At 48.3% G+C, this 17,404-nt stretch overlaps 1 protein-coding gene across 8 annotated transcripts in view; it reads left to right on the top strand.

Moving 5' to 3' along the window:
- The window catches only part of ZFHX3 (zinc finger homeobox 3), a 237,038-nt gene extending 220,135 nt beyond the window's left edge, over nucleotides 1-16,903 (top strand). For all 8 annotated transcript variants that reach the window (XM_074370501.1, XM_074370498.1, XM_074370496.1 and 5 more), the window contains 3 exons: nucleotides 70-172; nucleotides 1,455-6,941; nucleotides 10,862-16,903. In XM_074370501.1, the coding sequence (XP_074226602.1) occupies nucleotides 70-172; nucleotides 1,455-6,941; nucleotides 10,862-12,540 (7,269 nt within the window). In that variant the 3' untranslated portion in view covers nucleotides 12,541-16,903. The remainder of the gene's footprint in view (nucleotides 1-69; nucleotides 173-1,454; nucleotides 6,942-10,861) is intronic.
- The last annotated feature ends 501 nt before the right edge of the window (nucleotides 16,904-17,404 follow it).

Here is a 17,404-nt window from a genome sequence, read left to right as displayed (position 1 = left end):
CACGTTCCCCAGTTTTGTGTCTCTTTCCCACCATCTGACTCTCCTCATCTGTCTGCCTCTCGCGCGCAGGTGACCACCCCTGAGATGGTGATGCCCAGCAGCATGTTCCTCCCGGCGGCCGTTCCGGATCGAGACGGGAGCTCTAGTTTGGAGGAGGCAGGAAAGCAGCCTGGTTAGTGTCACACTTCTTGACCCCTGAGAATAGGAACAAAATGAAACCTTGGGCCAACATTTTCATGGAGCAAAGGTGCCAAGACTTCATCCTGGTGCTTCTGAGCTGAATGTAACTTTCCAAGGGGTGAGGGGCACTGTTGTCAGCTACTTGATCCTCTGGTGCTTGGCACGTGTTTGTGTACTAGTCATACGGTTTGAAGCAAGAAAAAGTCAGGTGAGAGCCAGCAGGGTTTCAGTGGACACATGTCCCCTTAAGCTATACATTTAGGGAGTGAATAACCAGAGACCCAGAGCACAGATCCATGACTTACCATCCTAAGCTGTTAAATACACCCTCTCTGGGAACTAAATTATTAGGGACCTGTGGAGCATGGGGTGATCACAGGGTAGTAGATTAGCTGTCTCTGCACAGAGTTCTTCTCTGGGACGTCCAGGATTGCCGTAGGAGGCTGCAAAGAGGTGCACTTGGAAAGAACGTTGTTGTAGACATAGATGCCACTGGTGGTGGAGCCCTGGAGTGGGGAGTCCTCGCTAGGTGGGTCATCAGACCTCTGTTTATGAGTCTCTCCTATGTCTTTCACCTCCTGTCAGCAGCTAAGATTTAAGCTGGGAAGAGTTCTGCCTCACTACTGGCCCACCTCCTCCCTTGGGACTTTTCCATGTAAGGCAGTGAACAGCTGACCTGAAGAATATTAATGGGTGTGATGATCTCACTGTAGACAAAAATTTTAATATATTATAATAACTAGCCACTTAAATGTTCATTACTTACTGAATAGAGATGACAATCAAAAGTCATGTTATAATAAGAAATTTAATGCCTAAAAAATATATTATATACATATATATATTCCAAAATTTCTTATAATGGACAACAGATCTTGCAGATTCCCCACAGCTCAGCACAGCATTCCTTCACATACTGTACAATTTAGATTAATGTAAAGGGGGCATCCTTCAAACCAGTTCTTGAGAAATTGAGGATTCTGCGTTAGGCAATTAAATATTGTCTAAAAGACAGGTCTGTGCTATGATATAGGCGTACTAGGAGTTGAAACTTTTCGTATTTCCTTTTCCTCCTCCCTGCTCACGTGTCCTGCTGATCCTCCTTGGTGGGGTGGAGGGGTGCTCTGTGGAGAGAGTCTGTGTGCAGGTTGGATATTTCCCTCGTCATCAGAGTCTATGTTCATGAGGCCTTGCTGGGTAGACAGCTCTGGGTGCCATCCTTGAAACAAAGCCTTCTTTATCACTGGGCTTGATTTTTTTTTTTTTTTTAACAGAAACCTCAGAGGATCTGGGAAAGAATATCTTGCCCTCTGTGAGCACAGAACATGGTGGAGATTTGAAACCCACTCCTGCTGACTCGGGCTCTGTGAGAGAGGAGGCCGGCTTCCTCTGCTGGAAGAAAGGGTGCAACCAGGTTTTCAAAACTTCTGCTACTCTTCAGACGCACTTCAACGAGGTTCATGCCAAGAGGCCTCAGCTGCCCGTGTCCGATCGCCACGTGTACAAGTACCGCTGCAATCAGTGCAGCCTGGCTTTCAAGACTGTTGAAAAGCTGCAGCTCCATTCTCAGTACCATGTGATCAGAGCTGCCACCATGTGCTGTCTGTGTCAGCGCAGTTTCCGAACTTTCCAGGCTCTGAAAAAACACCTCGAGACGAGCCACCTGGAGTTAAGTGAGGCTGACATCCAGCAGCTTTATGGTGGCCTTCTGGCAAATGGGGACCTCCTGGCAATGGGAGACCCCACCCTGGCCGAGGACCACACCATCATCGTTGAGGAAGACAAGGAGGAAGAGAGTGACTTGGAGGATAAACAGAGCCCAACAGGCAGCGACTCTGGCTCAGTACAAGAAGACTCAGGCTCAGAGCCAAAGAGAGCTCTGCCTTTCAGGAAAGGCCCCAACTTCACCATGGAAAAATTTCTAGACCCTTCTCGCCCTTACAAGTGTACCGTCTGCAAGGAATCTTTCACTCAAAAGAACATCCTGCTAGTGCACTACAATTCTGTCTCCCACCTCCATAAGTTAAAGAGGGCCCTTCAAGAATCAGCAACTGGTCAGCCAGAACCCACCAGCAGCCCCGACAACAAACCTTTTAAGTGTAACACTTGTAACGTGGCCTACAGCCAGAGTTCCACTTTGGAGATCCACATGAGGTCGGTGCTGCATCAAACCAAGGCCCGGGCGGCCAAGCTGGAGGCTGCAAGTGGCAGTAGCAATGGGACTGGGAACAGCAGCAGTGTCTCCCTGAGCTCCTCCACCCCAAGTCCTGTGAGCACCAGTGGCAGTAACACCTTTACCACCACCAATCCAAGTAGTGCTGGCATTGCTCCAAGCTCCAACTTACTGAGCCAAGTGCCTGCTGAAAGTGCAGGAATGCCACCCCTGGGGAATCCCATCGGTGCCAACGTTGCTTCCCCATCAGAGCCCAAAGAGGCCAATCGGAAGAAGCTGGCAGATATGATCGCATCCAGGCAGCAGCAGCAGCAGCAGCAGCAGCAGCAGCAGCAGCAGCAGCAGCAGCAGCAGCAGCAGCAGCAGCAGCAGCAGCAACAAGCACAGACGCTGGCCCAAGCCCAGGCTCAAGTTCAAGCTCACCTGCAGCAGGAGCTGCAGCAGCAGGCGGCCCTGATCCAGTCTCAGCTGTTTAACCCCGCCCTCCTTCCTCACTTCCCCATGACTACGGAGACCCTGCTCCAGCTGCAGCAGCAGCAGCACCTCCTCTTCCCCTTCTACATCCCCAGTGCAGAGTTCCAGCTCAACCCCGAGGTGAGCTTGCCGGTGACCAGCGGGGCGCTGACGCTGACTGGGACAGGCCCGGGCCTGCTGGAAGATCTGAAGGCGCAGGTGCAGATCCCGCAACAGGGCCACCAGCAGATCCTACAGCCGCAGCCGCAGCCACAGCCAAGCCAGCCCTCTCTGTCCCAGAGTCACTCTGCCCTACAGCCCAGCCAGCACCCTGAAAAGAAAAACAAACTGGTCATGAAAGAAAAGGAAAAAGAAAGCCAGAGAGAGAGAGAAGGTGCTGAGGGGGGAGAGGGCAACGCCGGACCAAAGGAATCACTGCCAGATGCCTTGAAGGCCAAAGAAAAGAAAGAGCTGGCGCCGGGGGGCGGTTCTGAGCCTTCCATGCTGCCTCCACGCATCGCCTCGGATGCCAGAGGGAATGCCACCAAGGCCTTGCTGGAGAACTTTGGCTTTGAGCTGGTCATTCAGTACAACGAGAACAAGCAGAAGGTGCAGAAGAAGAACGGGAAGACGGAGCAGGGGGAGAACTTGGAAAAGCTCGAGTGTGACTCCTGCGGCAAGTTGTTTTCTAACATCTTGATTTTAAAGAGTCATCAAGAGCACGTTCATCAAAATTACTTTCCCTTTAAACAGCTGGAGAGATTTGCCAAGCAGTACCGAGAGCACTATGATAAACTGTACCCTCTGAGGCCCCAGACCCCAGAGCCACCGCCCCCGCCGCCACCGCCCCCTCCGCCCCCGCTGCCCGCAGCGCCGCCCCAGCCCGCCTCGGTGCCCGCCATCCCCGCCTCGGCCCCGCCCATCACTTCGCCCACCATCGCACCGGCCCAGCCCTCCGTGCCGCTCACCCAGCTCTCCATGCCCATGGAACTGCCCATCTTCTCGCCACTGATGATGCAGACGATGCCACTGCAGACCTTGCCGGCTCAGCTGCCCCCTCAGCTCGGACCTGTGGAGCCTCTGCCTGCGGACCTGGCCCAGCTGTACCAGCATCAGCTCAATCCCAGTCTGCTCCAGCAGCAGAACAAGAGGCCTCGCACCAGGATCACGGATGACCAGCTCCGAGTCTTGCGGCAGTATTTTGACATTAACAACTCCCCCAGTGAAGAGCAGATCAAAGAGATGGCAGACAAGTCCGGGTTGCCCCAGAAAGTGATCAAGCATTGGTTCAGAAACACTCTGTTCAAAGAGCGGCAGCGTAACAAGGACTCCCCTTACAACTTCAGCAATCCTCCTATCACCAGCCTGGAGGAGCTCAAGATCGACTCCCGGCCCCCTTCGCCAGAACCTCAGAAGCAGGAGTACTGGGGGAGCAAGAGGTCTTCGAGAACGAGGTTTACTGACTACCAGCTGAGGGTCCTGCAGGACTTCTTTGATGCCAACGCTTACCCAAAGGATGATGAATTTGAGCAACTCTCTAATTTACTGAACCTTCCAACCCGCGTCATCGTAGTCTGGTTTCAAAATGCCCGACAGAAGGCCAGAAAAAATTATGAGAATCAGGGAGAGGGCAAAGATGGCGAGCGGCGTGAGCTTACAAACGATAGGTATATTCGAACGAGCAACTTGAACTACCAGTGCAAAAAATGTAGCCTGGTGTTTCAGCGCATCTTTGATCTTATCAAGCACCAGAAGAAGTTGTGTTACAAGGATGAGGATGAGGAGGGGCAGGATGACAGCCAAAACGAGGATTCCATGGATGCCATGGAAATCCTGACGCCCACCAGCTCCTCCTGCAGCACCCCAATGCCCTCACAGGCTTACAGCGCCCCAGCACCATCAGCCAACACGGCTTCCTCTGCTTTCTTGCAGCTCACATCAGAGGCTGACGAACTGACCACCTTCAGTTCAAAACCAGAGGCGAGTGATGAGAAACCAAAGCAGGCTGAACCCCCCAGTGCACAGCCAAACCAAACCCAAGAAAAGCAAGGACAACCAAAGGTAGAGCTGCAGCAGCAAGACCAGCCGGAGCAGAAGACAAACACAGCTCAGCCAAAGCTCCCGCCGCTGACATCCCCGGCTTCATTATCGCAGGCTCCTCCACAGGCGCCCCCGCCTCAGTGCCCCTTACCCCAGTCAAGCCCCAGCCCCTCCCAGCTCTCCCACCTGCCCCTTAAGCCCCTCCACACGTCAACTCCGCAACAGTTGGCCAACCTACCTCCTCAGCTAATCCCCTACCAGTGTGACCAGTGTAAGTTGGCGTTTCCATCATTTGAGCACTGGCAGGAGCATCAGCAGCTGCACTTCCTGAGTGCACAGAACCAGTTCATCCACCCTCAGTTTTTGGACAGGTCACTGGATATGCCTTTCATGCTGTTTGACCCTAGTAACCCCCTCCTGGCCAGCCAGCTGCTGTCCGGGGCCATACCTCAGATTCCAGCAAGCTCGGCCACTTCCCCTTCCACCCCGACCTCCACGATGAACACTCTGAAGAGGAAGCTGGAGGAGAAGGCCAGCGCGAGCCCTGGCGAGAACGACAGCGGGACGGGAGGCGAAGAACCTCAGAGAGACAAACGTTTGAGGACAACTATTACACCGGAGCAGCTGGAAATTCTCTACCAAAAGTATCTGTTGGACTCCAATCCAACTCGAAAGATGTTGGATCACATTGCGCATGAGGTGGGCTTGAAGAAACGTGTGGTACAAGTCTGGTTTCAGAACACCCGAGCCCGGGAAAGGAAAGGACAGTTCCGGGCGGTGGGCCCAGCGCAGGCCCACAGGAGATGCCCTTTTTGCAGAGCGCTCTTCAAAGCCAAGACTGCCCTGGAGGCTCACATCCGGTCCCGTCACTGGCACGAAGCCAAGAGAGCGGGCTACAACCTAACGCTATCCGCGATGCTCTTAGACTGCGATGGGGGACTCCAGATGAAAGGAGATATTTTTGATGGAACTAGCTTCTCCCACCTACCCCCAAGCAGTAGTGATGGCCAAGGCGTTCCCCTCTCACCTGTGAGCAAAACCATGGAGTTGTCTCCCAGAACTCTTCTTAGCCCTTCTTCCATCAAGGTGGAAGGGATCGAAGATTTTGAAAGCCCCTCCATGTCCTCGGTGAATCTGAACTTTGACCAAACTAAGCTGGACAACGACGACTGTTCCTCCGTCAACACAGCGATCACAGACACCACTACCGGAGATGAGGGCAACGCGGATAACGACAGTGCGACGGGAATAGCGACAGAAACCAAATCCTCCTCCGCGCCCAGCGAAGGGCTGACCAAAGCAGCCATGATGGCGATGTCTGAGTATGAGGATCGGCTGTCATCTGGTCTGGTCAGCCCAGCCCCGAGCTTCTACAGCAAGGAATATGACAATGAAGGTACCGTGGACTACAGTGAAACCTCGAGCCTTGCAGACCCCTGCTCCCCAAGCCCTGGTGCGAGCGGGTCAGCCGGCAAATCTGGAGACGGCGGGGATCGGCCCGGGCAGAAGCGTTTTCGCACTCAGATGACCAATCTACAGCTGAAGGTCCTTAAGTCGTGCTTTAATGACTACAGGACACCCACAATGCTGGAGTGTGAGGTCCTGGGCAATGACATTGGACTGCCAAAGAGAGTTGTTCAGGTCTGGTTCCAGAATGCCCGGGCAAAAGAGAAGAAGTCCAAGTTAAGCATGGCCAAGCATTTTGGTATAAACCAGACAAGTTACGAGGGACCCAAGACAGAGTGCACTTTGTGTGGCATCAAGTACAGCGCTCGGCTGTCTGTACGTGACCACATCTTTTCCCAACAGCATATCTCCAAAGTTAAAGACACCATCGGAAGCCAGCTGGACAAGGAGAAAGAGTACTTTGACCCAGCCACTGTACGTCAGCTGATGGCCCAGCAAGAGTTGGACCGGATTAAAAAGGCCAACGAGGTCCTTGGACTGGCAGCTCAGCAGCAAGGGATGTTTGACAACGCCCCTCTCCAGGCTCTCAACCTCCCTACGGCATACCCAGCGCTCCAGGGCATCCCACCCGTGTTGCTCCCCAGCCTCAACAGCCCCTCCTTGCCGAGTTTCACTCCATCCAACACAGGTGGGTTCGGCTCTCGGTGACCCTTTCGGTATTACACAGCCACCCAGCTCACACTTGTTCTGTGGCTCCTGCACAAGGCCTCTGAGTGCTGGGCAGATAGGAAGCTTCCCTTGTCTAGCTCTCTAACAGCAGTAAAACTTCAAGTCCCTCCCACTGAGGCTGCCTAGAGCTGTGCTGTATGTGACTCTGACTTCCCAGTTCAAAGATGGAACCTTGTGGTTAAAAAAGCCTCCTAAAACCATTCTCATTCCTGGTGTTCAGTAGCACAGCCAGACCGTGTGCTACAGGCATGAACGTGAGGGTCCTGGCATACTAGATCCTGGGGTATTTTCAAGAAAGATGTTTCCATCATGGACCCTCCCATTCAGTCCTGATGGAAATACAGGTCCCATCCAGGTATTTGTTGAAAATACAAAACATTTGAACACCCTAGTTAATTCTGGATCATGTCCTATGGACACTGGTTCCAGAGTATCTAAATCGGCTCTTTGCCTTCACCTGTGGTCCCGCCGCCTCTTTTGGAGAGCTGCTCTGGAGGGAGAGGTGCTCCCGGGAAGAAGCTCTCCTTACTCCTGACGTTCTCTCTCAGCCAGAAACAAGTGCTGTGTTAGTTTCTGATGAGACCGCCTTTGTACTTGAATGCACTGACCAGGAACTTGTTTGTATTGGATAATGCGGTTATGAATTTTGACATGTTTTAGTTCTCCATACAGACAAAAAATGTTAATGGTCATTTTCAGGGGTATTCAATCACCCCCTCATTTCCTTCTGCCCATTTCCTTTTCTTCTCTTCCCCCAACTCAAGAGTCACGTACTTGGTACTTACTTTTCCACGTAAGAGGGAGTTTTGCAGTTCTTCCTGTGTGCCTCTCTTGTTCCTCCTCCCCTGTCCCCACCTGTCTTCTCTGAATCCAGCTGTCTCTCCTAAATTGGAGCTTCAGCTCCAGGATCTGTGAGACTTAGGCATACGTTAGCACATCCCCTCACACACTAGTGCATGTTCGCCAACGGAGAGCTCCCCAAAGCGCCTCCTTGCCTTCAAAACGTGTCCCTGTTCCCAGAGGTTGAAGCAGTCCTCCTGCTTCCCAGAGTAGTTCTGGTTTCTGGGTAAATTAGATTCAAGTTTGATAATTCTCAGTGTTGTACAGAACGTGAAGTTACTTCATTCCTAATCCCAGTTTGTTATCCAAAGAGAGAACGAGAAAAGAAAGCATTGAGATGTAGAAGTCATTGCTTATATGTATTGGCAAGTAATCTCACAGAATGATGCTAAAAGCCAGCTAGACATAAGCCAAGCAACAGCTATGGAAAGTGGCCAGGCACTGAATTATCCTTGCAGCCCTGGACCTTGGCAGCAGGGCTTGGGATGGTCCAAAATTTCATAGTAAGGTGAAAAAATTAGAATCAGAATGTCTGATCTATTCCCCCTTGTTTTACAGATAAGAAAACTGAGGCCCAGAGAGGTCAAGACCATTCAGCAGGCTAGGGTCGGAGCCAGAGCTCCCACCCAGGCCTCCAGGCTCCCGGTGCTATGGTCTCCTTCCACAACACCCAATATGAGCCAGTCAGTCAACAGGTATATATTTAGTGCTACTCAGGCTCTGGCCACTTAAAGTGGACTCAAGGTAGAAGGATACACTCTTAATCATTCAAAGCAGCCAGGTGTGCCCCAGTTTAGCACCACCTGACTGTACTGCAGCTCCCAGCAGCACTGGATCTGGAATCAGGTAGTTACGTCAGGCCCAATGGTAAGCTCTATCCATATGACCCTCCGTTTAATCCCTGCATCCATCTGCTGTGGACAGCTGAGGTTCCAGGCAGTCAACTCATAGGCCCAACATCACATGGCGGGTATATGTCAGCCACAATCCATTCCGCAGCAGTTTGACCCCAGGAGTGCATGACTCAGCCTCAAGGGGACGAAGTGCCTTGTTTGGTTCTGATCTTCCAGATCAGAAAACCAAGACCACAGAATTATTATGACAATGTACTGAGCTACTTGACCGAACATGGCTAGTGCAGAGTCTGGTAAATAGCAGAGGTTCAGTAAATGTTTCTTATAATTTAAATCTCTTTTGTGCACTGTCACTTCAAAATACAGAAAGTTAAAGACCTAGTTGACCTGGATCTTTCTCCTGAGAGCATGACACCATTTGGATGGGGAGATGAACAGGCATTCCTTCCCTACCCCACTGATAATTTGGCTCTGGCTCCAACCTAAAACTTGGAGCAGGCCTGTTGCCTAGAGGTGGACATATCCCAAGTTTAGAATTCATAATCTGTTCTGTCTCTGCATCATTTGTGCCACTGCAACCAGTGAGCTTTTACTGAGTATTTGTAAATCAGACATATCTCCTCTGATTTCAGTCTCTGAAGTGCACTGAGGAAACTGGATGACTTAATCTCAGCAGTCCCTTTCTGCTGTTTTGGAAGAGTAAATTAATGATGTTATGTGATGCCGAGGGAAGCATCCTTGAGTATCTGTGTTTTTTTCTGAGATTGGCAAATGGAGGCAACCTTGTTCTCTTCATCTGAAATTTAAGGGTGTTTAAATGCAGTGTGACAGCCCCGGGGACACTGCACCTGCTGGAGCGGGAAATCAACACTGTCTTCGCCTAAGTCTAGGCTTCAGAGTGGTTTTTCTCGTGAGCACGGTGACTTGTTTGGAAGGCCCACCCCAGCTGCAGCAGGGGGTCCAGATGAAACAGTGAGGGGCGGTGGGATTTCTGACATTACATTTTGGTGTCCTCTGAAGTGAAGGGACGTATAGCGTCTGGTGTCTGGGATGTGATCAGTGCTGGTGTCCCCCACCACCTTGTTAATCTGGACACACTCGCAGCTTCATGTACCGGCAGCAGCAACACCACCTTCCATCACCCTGGAACAAGAGAAACCAGGAGATAGCTATGGGTCAGGGAGGATGTGAGGCTAGGGGCTGAGTGAAGGCTTTACAGGTAGTGATAGATGAGGCCTGAGTGTGACTGAGGATGGGGCTGTACCCCATGTGAGCTGGTGACATGGTCTAATCCATAAGCAGTGGGGCCTGGGGCAGGTGGCAGCATCCTAGGATTTGCTGGTGCCAGCACTTTCGGCCGTTCCATCTTGGACGTACCTTTTCTCCTCTTCCTGTGGCCGGTTTCTCAACTGCCTGCAACTCTAACGCTCCTGTATGTCATTCAGACAGGGACAGGAGAAGAAAATGCTCATTTTCCCAGTGGACTCCAGAATGCTATTCCTAGATGGTTACATTTTTCAACGGATTTGTTTAAGTTGATGAACTGAGCCAAAGCAATAGAACTATTTTCCTTGAATGGACTGTTTTATTTGCTCCCATTCCTCCTCCATCTCTGCCCTTCTAACATGTCCATTAGGTCTCAGCAGTGGAGGTCAGGGCAGCACGCTGGTACCGCCTGTCATATCTGTTCACGTGGCCTTGGTGGCTGGTTGGGTTTCTTGCTTTTGTGTTCTCTTCTCTGGACAATTTCTGGTGGGGCCTCTTGCCTGTAGTATTTCTGCGGGCTTTGATGAAGGCCATTGGTTCAGATGGGTCCCACTGGCAACAGCTAGCTTGGGGGCCACCAGACTAATTGCCTTGGGCAGAGAGGAAGGTACCTGGGAGCGCAGCAGAGAAAATATGAAGGAGTAGGATGGGTGTGGCCCACTGGGCTGGAAGGTGTTGAAAGTCGTTGATGGGGAAGCATGGGAGCTGACCCAGGGCTGGGTCCTGGTTAGAATACAGAATCTCCAACCCTGAGCCTGGCAGTACAGCTGTGTTGAACGTGTGGGTTTTGAGAGGATCCTTTAAGCTCAAACCCTGAGTTCTTAGATGCTGTGCCAGTGACACAGGTGAAACGTCTTGAGCTTCAGCCTCGCCGCCCCAGACTGACGTGTCATTTCTCTGTCTCCATTCTTTTTGTTAGCTTTAACATCTCCTAAACCGAACTTGATGGGTCTGCCCAGCACAACAGTTCCTTCCCCTGGCCTCCCAACATCTGGATTACCAAATAAACCGTCCTCAGCATCGCTGAGCTCCCCGACCCCAGCACAAGCCACCATGGCGATGGCCCCTCAGCCACCCCCTCAACCCCAGCAGCAGCAGCCACAGGTGCAGCCGCCGCCGCCAGCAGCCCAGCCACCCCCCGCGCCGCAGCTCCCGCCACAACCGCAGCAACAGCAACGCAAGGACAAAGACAGTGAGAAGGTGAAGGAGAAGGAGAAGGCACACAAAGGGAAAGGGGAACTCCTGCCTGTCCCCAAGAAGGAGAAAGGAGAGGCCCCCACGGCAGCCACAGCCACCATCTCAGCACCGCTGTCAGCCATGGAGTACGCCGTGGACCCCGCCCAGCTGCAGGCCCTGCAGGCAGCCTTGACGTCGGACCCCACGGCGCTGCTCACAAGCCAGTTCCTCCCTTACTTTGTACCAGGCTTCTCTCCTTACTACGCCCCCCAAATCCCTGGCACCCTGCAGAGCGGGTACCTGCAGCCTATGTATGGCATGGAAGGCCTGTTCCCCTACAGCCCTGCGCTGTCACAGGCCCTGATGGGGCTGTCTCCGGGCTCCCTACTGCAGCAGTACCAGCAATACCAGCAGAGTCTGCAGGAGGCGATCCAGCAGCAGCGGCAACTACAGCAGCAGCAGCAGCAGCAGCAGAAAGTGCAGCAGCAGCAGCAGCCCAAAGCAAGCCAAACCCCAGTCCCCCAGGGGGCTGCTTCCCCAGACAAAGACCCTGCCAAAGAATCCCCCAAACCAGAAGAGCAGAAAAACGCACCCCGTGAGGTGTCCCCCCTCCTGCCGAAACCCCCCGAAGAGCCAGAAGCAGAAAGCAAAAGTGCGGACTCCCTCTACGACCCCTTCATTGTTCCAAAGGTGCAGTACAAGTTGGTCTGCCGCAAGTGCCAGGCGGGCTTCGGTGACGAGGAGGCGGCGAGGAGCCACCTGAAGTCCCTCTGCTTCTTCGGCCAGTCTGTGGTGAACCTGCAAGAGATGGTGCTTCACGTCCCCACGGGCGGCGGCGGCAGTGGCGGCGGCAGTGGCGGCGGTGGCAGTGGCGGCAGCGGCTCGTACCACTGCCTGGCGTGCGAGAGCGCGCTCTGTGGGGAGGAAGCTCTGAGTCAACATCTCGAGTCGGCCTTGCACAAACACAGAACAATCACGAGAGCAGCAAGAAACGCCAAAGAGCACCCTAGTTTATTACCTCACTCTGCCTGCTTCCCCGATCCTAGCACCGCATCTACCTCGCAGTCTGCCGCTCACTCAAACGACAGCCCCCCTCCCCCGTCGGCCGCCGCCCCCTCCTCGTCCTCGTCCTCCGCTTCCCCCCACGCCTCCAGGAAGTCTTGGCCGCAAGTGGTCTCCCGGGCTTCGGCCGCGAAGCCCCCTTTTCCTCCTCTCTCCTCATCTTCAACGGTTACCTCAAGTTCATGCAGCACCTCAGGGGTTCAGCCCTCGATGCCAACAGACGACTATTCGGAGGAGTCTGACACGGATCTCAGCCAAAAGTCCGACGGACCGGCGAGCCCGGTGGAGGGTCCCAAAGACCCCAGCTGCCCCAAGGACAGTGGTCTGACCAGTGTAGGAACGGACACCTTCAGATTGTAAGCTTTGAAGATGAACAATACAAACAAATGAATTTAAATAAAAAATTAATAACAAACCGATTTCAAAAATAGACTAACTGCAATTCCAAAGCTTCTAACCAAAAAAAAAAAAAAAAAAGAAAAAAAAAGAAAAAGCGTGGGTTGTTTTCCCATATACCTATCTATGCCGGTGATTTTACATTCTTTTCTTTTCTCTTTTAATATTAAAAAAAAAAAAAAGAAAGAAAAAACCCTTAACCTTGTTACATTGTGTCCTTTTGAAGGTACTATTGGTCTGGGAAACAGAAGTCCGCAGGGCCTCCCTATGTCTTTGGAGCTTAAACCCCTTGTATATTTGCCCCCTTTCAATAAACGCCCCACATTGATAGCACAGAGGAGCCCGGCATGCACTGTATGGGAAAGCAGTCCACCTTGTTACAGTTTTAAATTTCTTGCTATCTTAGCATTCAGATACCAATGGCTTGCTAAAAGAAAAAAAGAAATGTAATGTCTTTTTATTCTCAGGTCAATCGCTCACACTTTGTTCTGTTTTCAGAATCATTGTTTTATATATATTATTTTTTCGGTTTTGTTTTTGTTTTTGTTCCAGAAAAGATTTTTGTTTTGTTAATTTAAAAACGGGCAGAAAGTATTCGAGAAAAAAACAATGTGAACTGCTTTAGCTTTCTGGGGATTTTAAGGATAGCTTTTCTGCTGAAGCCAATTTCAAGGGGAAAAGTTAAGCACTCCCACTTTCAGAAAAAAAAAAAAAACCCACACACACAAAGAGTGTTGAGGACTTGTAGCTTAAAAAAAAAGTTTTAAAAACTGACTTTCTGTATTTATGATAGATATGACCATTTTTGGTGTTGAGTAGATTGTTGCATTGGAAATGAACTGAAGCAGTATGGTAGATTTAAAAGGAAAAAAAAACCCCTTTTGTGTACATTTAGCTTTTTGTATGGTCCAGCTGACAGCTCCTCATTTGATGTTGTCTTGTTCATTCCTAGCAGATAGATTGCAATCCGTTGATTCGCCTAAGCTTTTCTCCCCATTTGTCCCTTAATTCCACTTTCTCTTTCCTCCTCCCACCCTATAATCTCCCACTTAAGGTAGCTGCCTTCATTTCTTAGAGGGTAGCTGCAGAATTATTTTATAAAACTAAAGAAAGAATTTCAAAAGGTTCTAGGGGTCATTAGGATCCTCACAGATTATTTTTGGTTGGGGAGTTGAAACTTTTTAAAGGCATATAATTCTAGTACCTATGTCTATTAGCCTTGTACATTTATTTTTTAATTTATCCTTTGGCTTTTCTTTTCACCCCCGTTTTTTCCCTCCTTGTTTGTTTGGTAGATGCTTCAAATATTCTTTTCCTAAACTAAAGCATTTGTTTCGGTTTGTGTAATTGGGCTGTGTGCTTTTCTTTCCTAAAAAAGTTTTTGGTTAGGGGTTTGGTTTTTGGGTTTTTTTGTTTTCTTTCCTCTCTCAGAAAAGGAAATTTCATGCTTTAAATAAAATCCAAAGACACACCCTTTCACTGCTGATGCAGAAAAAAGGGAAAGGGTTCTTGTTACTTGAGAATTTGTTTCTGATTTAAACAAACAAGACTTACTTCTTTAATAAAAGAAAGAGTAAAACAAAAGAGTCCCAGGTTATGTGCTTCTTCTGCAAGCAGAGAGGCAACTATTAATGACAATTCCATATACCAAAAGACACATTTTTTACTTCAAAGTTTTGTCTTGTGTCAGGCAGTCTGAGCGGCGAGTGATCCAGAGCGCAGCCAACAAAAAAGCAGATAGCAATGTACGTAGAGAGCAAAAAAGGAACTGTGTGTGAGGCACTTGTGTTTATGTTAATATCCGTATTCCTGTAACACACAACACAACGCAACATACACCTTTTCTCATCTTAAAAAAAAAAAAAAAAACGGCCTGAACTTTGAAAGGAAAACTTTGTGCTGCTATAACGTAGATTTTGGAGACAAATAGATGCTTTGCTGTTTCACTTTCATAGTCAAACATCAACAGAAACAATCTCCCCTTGCCCCAAAAGTGTGAAATCCTTCTCCCCATCATTCTCTTCCTTATGTTTCAAAAGGGAACTATGAAGACTGTGAATGCAGGTTCCATCTGGTCACCTTTTGGGCTTCTTTCCCCAGTGCTGAAGCCACTCATCGACTTTGCAAAAAGACTGGAGCATTCCAAGATCTGAAAATGGATTTCTTTTTTTTCTTTTTTTCTTTTTTTCTCTTTTTCTTTTTTAGCCGGGACTATTTTATTTTTATGAATTTGTTTTTAGTTTAATGAAAGTGTAGATCCTGAACTGTTGTATATATTTCTAACTAGGCTGATGCACAGTGCAAATTCCTTTTTTAATTTTTTTTAAGTAGAAATACTGAAGAATACCATCTAACTATTCATACAAGTATACAGTTGTAGCATAAGGTGTCAAAAAAAAAAGTACGCAAAACATTTGCTGTTTTAACAAGCTGTTTTCTTTTAACAAGAATTCTTGTATTTCTCCCTGTGTTTGAGATGAACATTTTTAAATTTTGAAGTTGTACAGTTTTTTGTTTTCCATTATTTTATCTTGTTTGTAACTCTATGAAATATATATATATTTTTTGCCATTTAACTGTTGTATGTTACTCTGTGTCTGTATCATATAGAAGAAAAATTGTTTTTGTTTTTGGTTCTCTGTGTGATACCAGTTAACAATTTAACACTAGCTTTACCTGTCAAATTCTGCTAGGTCTTTTCTGAAAACTTTGTTTTTAAAAATGATAATTGCTTGGTAATAGTGCAATTTCTATCCCTTTCCCTGTCCCTCTCAACTTTAAGTTCATTTCCTTGTAATTTTGCCACCCCCTCCCCAATGGTATGTTGTTTTGGTCTTTTTGTTGTGGTTTTTTTTTTTTTTTTTTTTTTTTTTTTTTTGAGCTACTATGCCATCCTCCCTCTGTGAGGCAGAGTGACTGTCAGTGTTTTGTTATGCCATGCCTCGCTCGACCTGTGGGTGTGTTTAGCAGCAGCACGGTGGTTGGTTGAGTAGGTGGGTTAAGCGTGTTTTCACCCACCAGTGTTCCTCCCAGGGGTTACATGAGTGTTTTGACCTGGAGTGGGATGTGTACTTAACACTTGCCTCTACAACTGTACCACCCACGAAATATGGTCATTCAAAAAGGAAAAAAATAATCATCCTCAGCATTGACCCAGAAGTAGCAAAGCAGTCAGTGACGGTGAAACTTAGAGCTCAAACGCGAGCTAGTTAGATATTTGTGGACTAACACACACCCACCATGGCTGTGACCAGTTATCATTGACAAAGCATGAATTCACTACAAAGCTCAACTGTTTAGATTGGTCTCACTCGGAGAATTGACTCCCTCCTGCTGCACAGTAGGTAGCTGAGTAAGATCTCTCCACTGACTTTTTAACTTAGTTCTTCACCTCCATTGACACTTCATAGTTTGGTTGGTTGGTTTCTTTTCAAATCTCCACAGTGTGGGTTGGTGCTAGACACCCTTCAGCCACAGCACCAAATGGAACCACAGAATGGGAGTTATTTCCTCCATCCTTCTAAAAAAGGAACTTAAGAAGGGGGACACACACAAAACACACACATGATTTAATAAATATAGGAAGTTTTTTTTTTTAATTAAAAGCTATTTAAAGAGATGAATGTGGCCAAAGTTGTTTTACACGATTGAAAATAAAGTAAAACAGACGGCATGTGTTTAAACCTGAGTGTATCAGGCATGGCAGGAAGTTGCAGGAGAGAGAGGCAGTGACCCAAACCAGTGCACTTGATGTTCATGGACATATATTTTTTTTAAATAATAAATTAAATTAAAACATTTTAAATAGACGCATAAATTGAGTTGGTTGTTTGTTGGCGCTGAGATACTGCCCACTGTGAAACAAAGCTTTGACTAGTTTTTTGTTTGTTTGTTTACTTTCTTCGGGGGGGAGGAGGGCAAGTTCGGGTAGGAAAGAAAGCATACATGAACGTGACCCTGAGGTGAAGAGGTATATGAACAGCCTTTGCAATGTACAAAAAAACAAAAAACAAAACAAAAAAACAACAAAAAAAAATAGAGCAAGTGAAACCAAAAATGATGTTCTTGGTGTTTTTCTATAATGTAGTCTTGTTAGCTTTTTTTGTTACTGTAACAATGCTGATCTCGAACTGTACCAAAATACATGGAGACTAACAAACAGAACCACATGGAACTTTCAAACTGAAAAAAAGAAAAAAATTTGTCACAAAAACTTTGTTGTCATAGTTAAGTTGATTGTAGATGGTAATTGAATATACTCCTTTGAAAATATTTCATCAAGTATGTTTCCTGCTCATTGTGATACATTAAAAAAATATGAGCAAAAGTTATTGTCTCTGTCATCAGAGTTTGTGTGTGCATGTGTGAGAAAGAGGTTGATGCCTGGCAAGGTGTAAATTTGAACAGTACCTTAGCTGCAGGCAGAGGTAGTCATTCCAGGGAACACAAGCACTGGTATTGTTGCCATCCTGGCATTCCTGTCTCCTGGTACTCATGAAAGTGCAGGAAGTTAGGGTGATGGTGCTGATCAGCATATTTCATTGAGAAGAGTCAGGCTGACAGCTTGGATGATACTTGGCCACAAAGAGCATCTAGACTTTTAATTCAAGTGTTTATATGAGAATTTTATAATTCTTGGCACAACCAGGAGCTTGGAAGTTTTGCTGATGGTCAGGAAAGAGGTAAGTTTAACTTCTCTGAAATGGGAATTCGATCTAGTGCTTATGACAGAAGGATATGAAAGGTGAGTTGAATTAAATGGATGATTGACTAATCTATTACCTTTCCTAGCAAAGAAATTTTAAACTCCTGTTAGAGCAGAATTTGA

The sequence above is a fragment of the Camelus bactrianus genome, chromosome 9 (genome assembly GCF_048773025.1).
Source record: "Camelus bactrianus isolate YW-2024 breed Bactrian camel chromosome 9, ASM4877302v1, whole genome shotgun sequence".
NCBI classification, from domain to species: domain Eukaryota; kingdom Metazoa; phylum Chordata; class Mammalia; order Artiodactyla; family Camelidae; genus Camelus; species Camelus bactrianus.
This window is presented reverse-complemented; position numbering and strand designations above follow the sequence as displayed.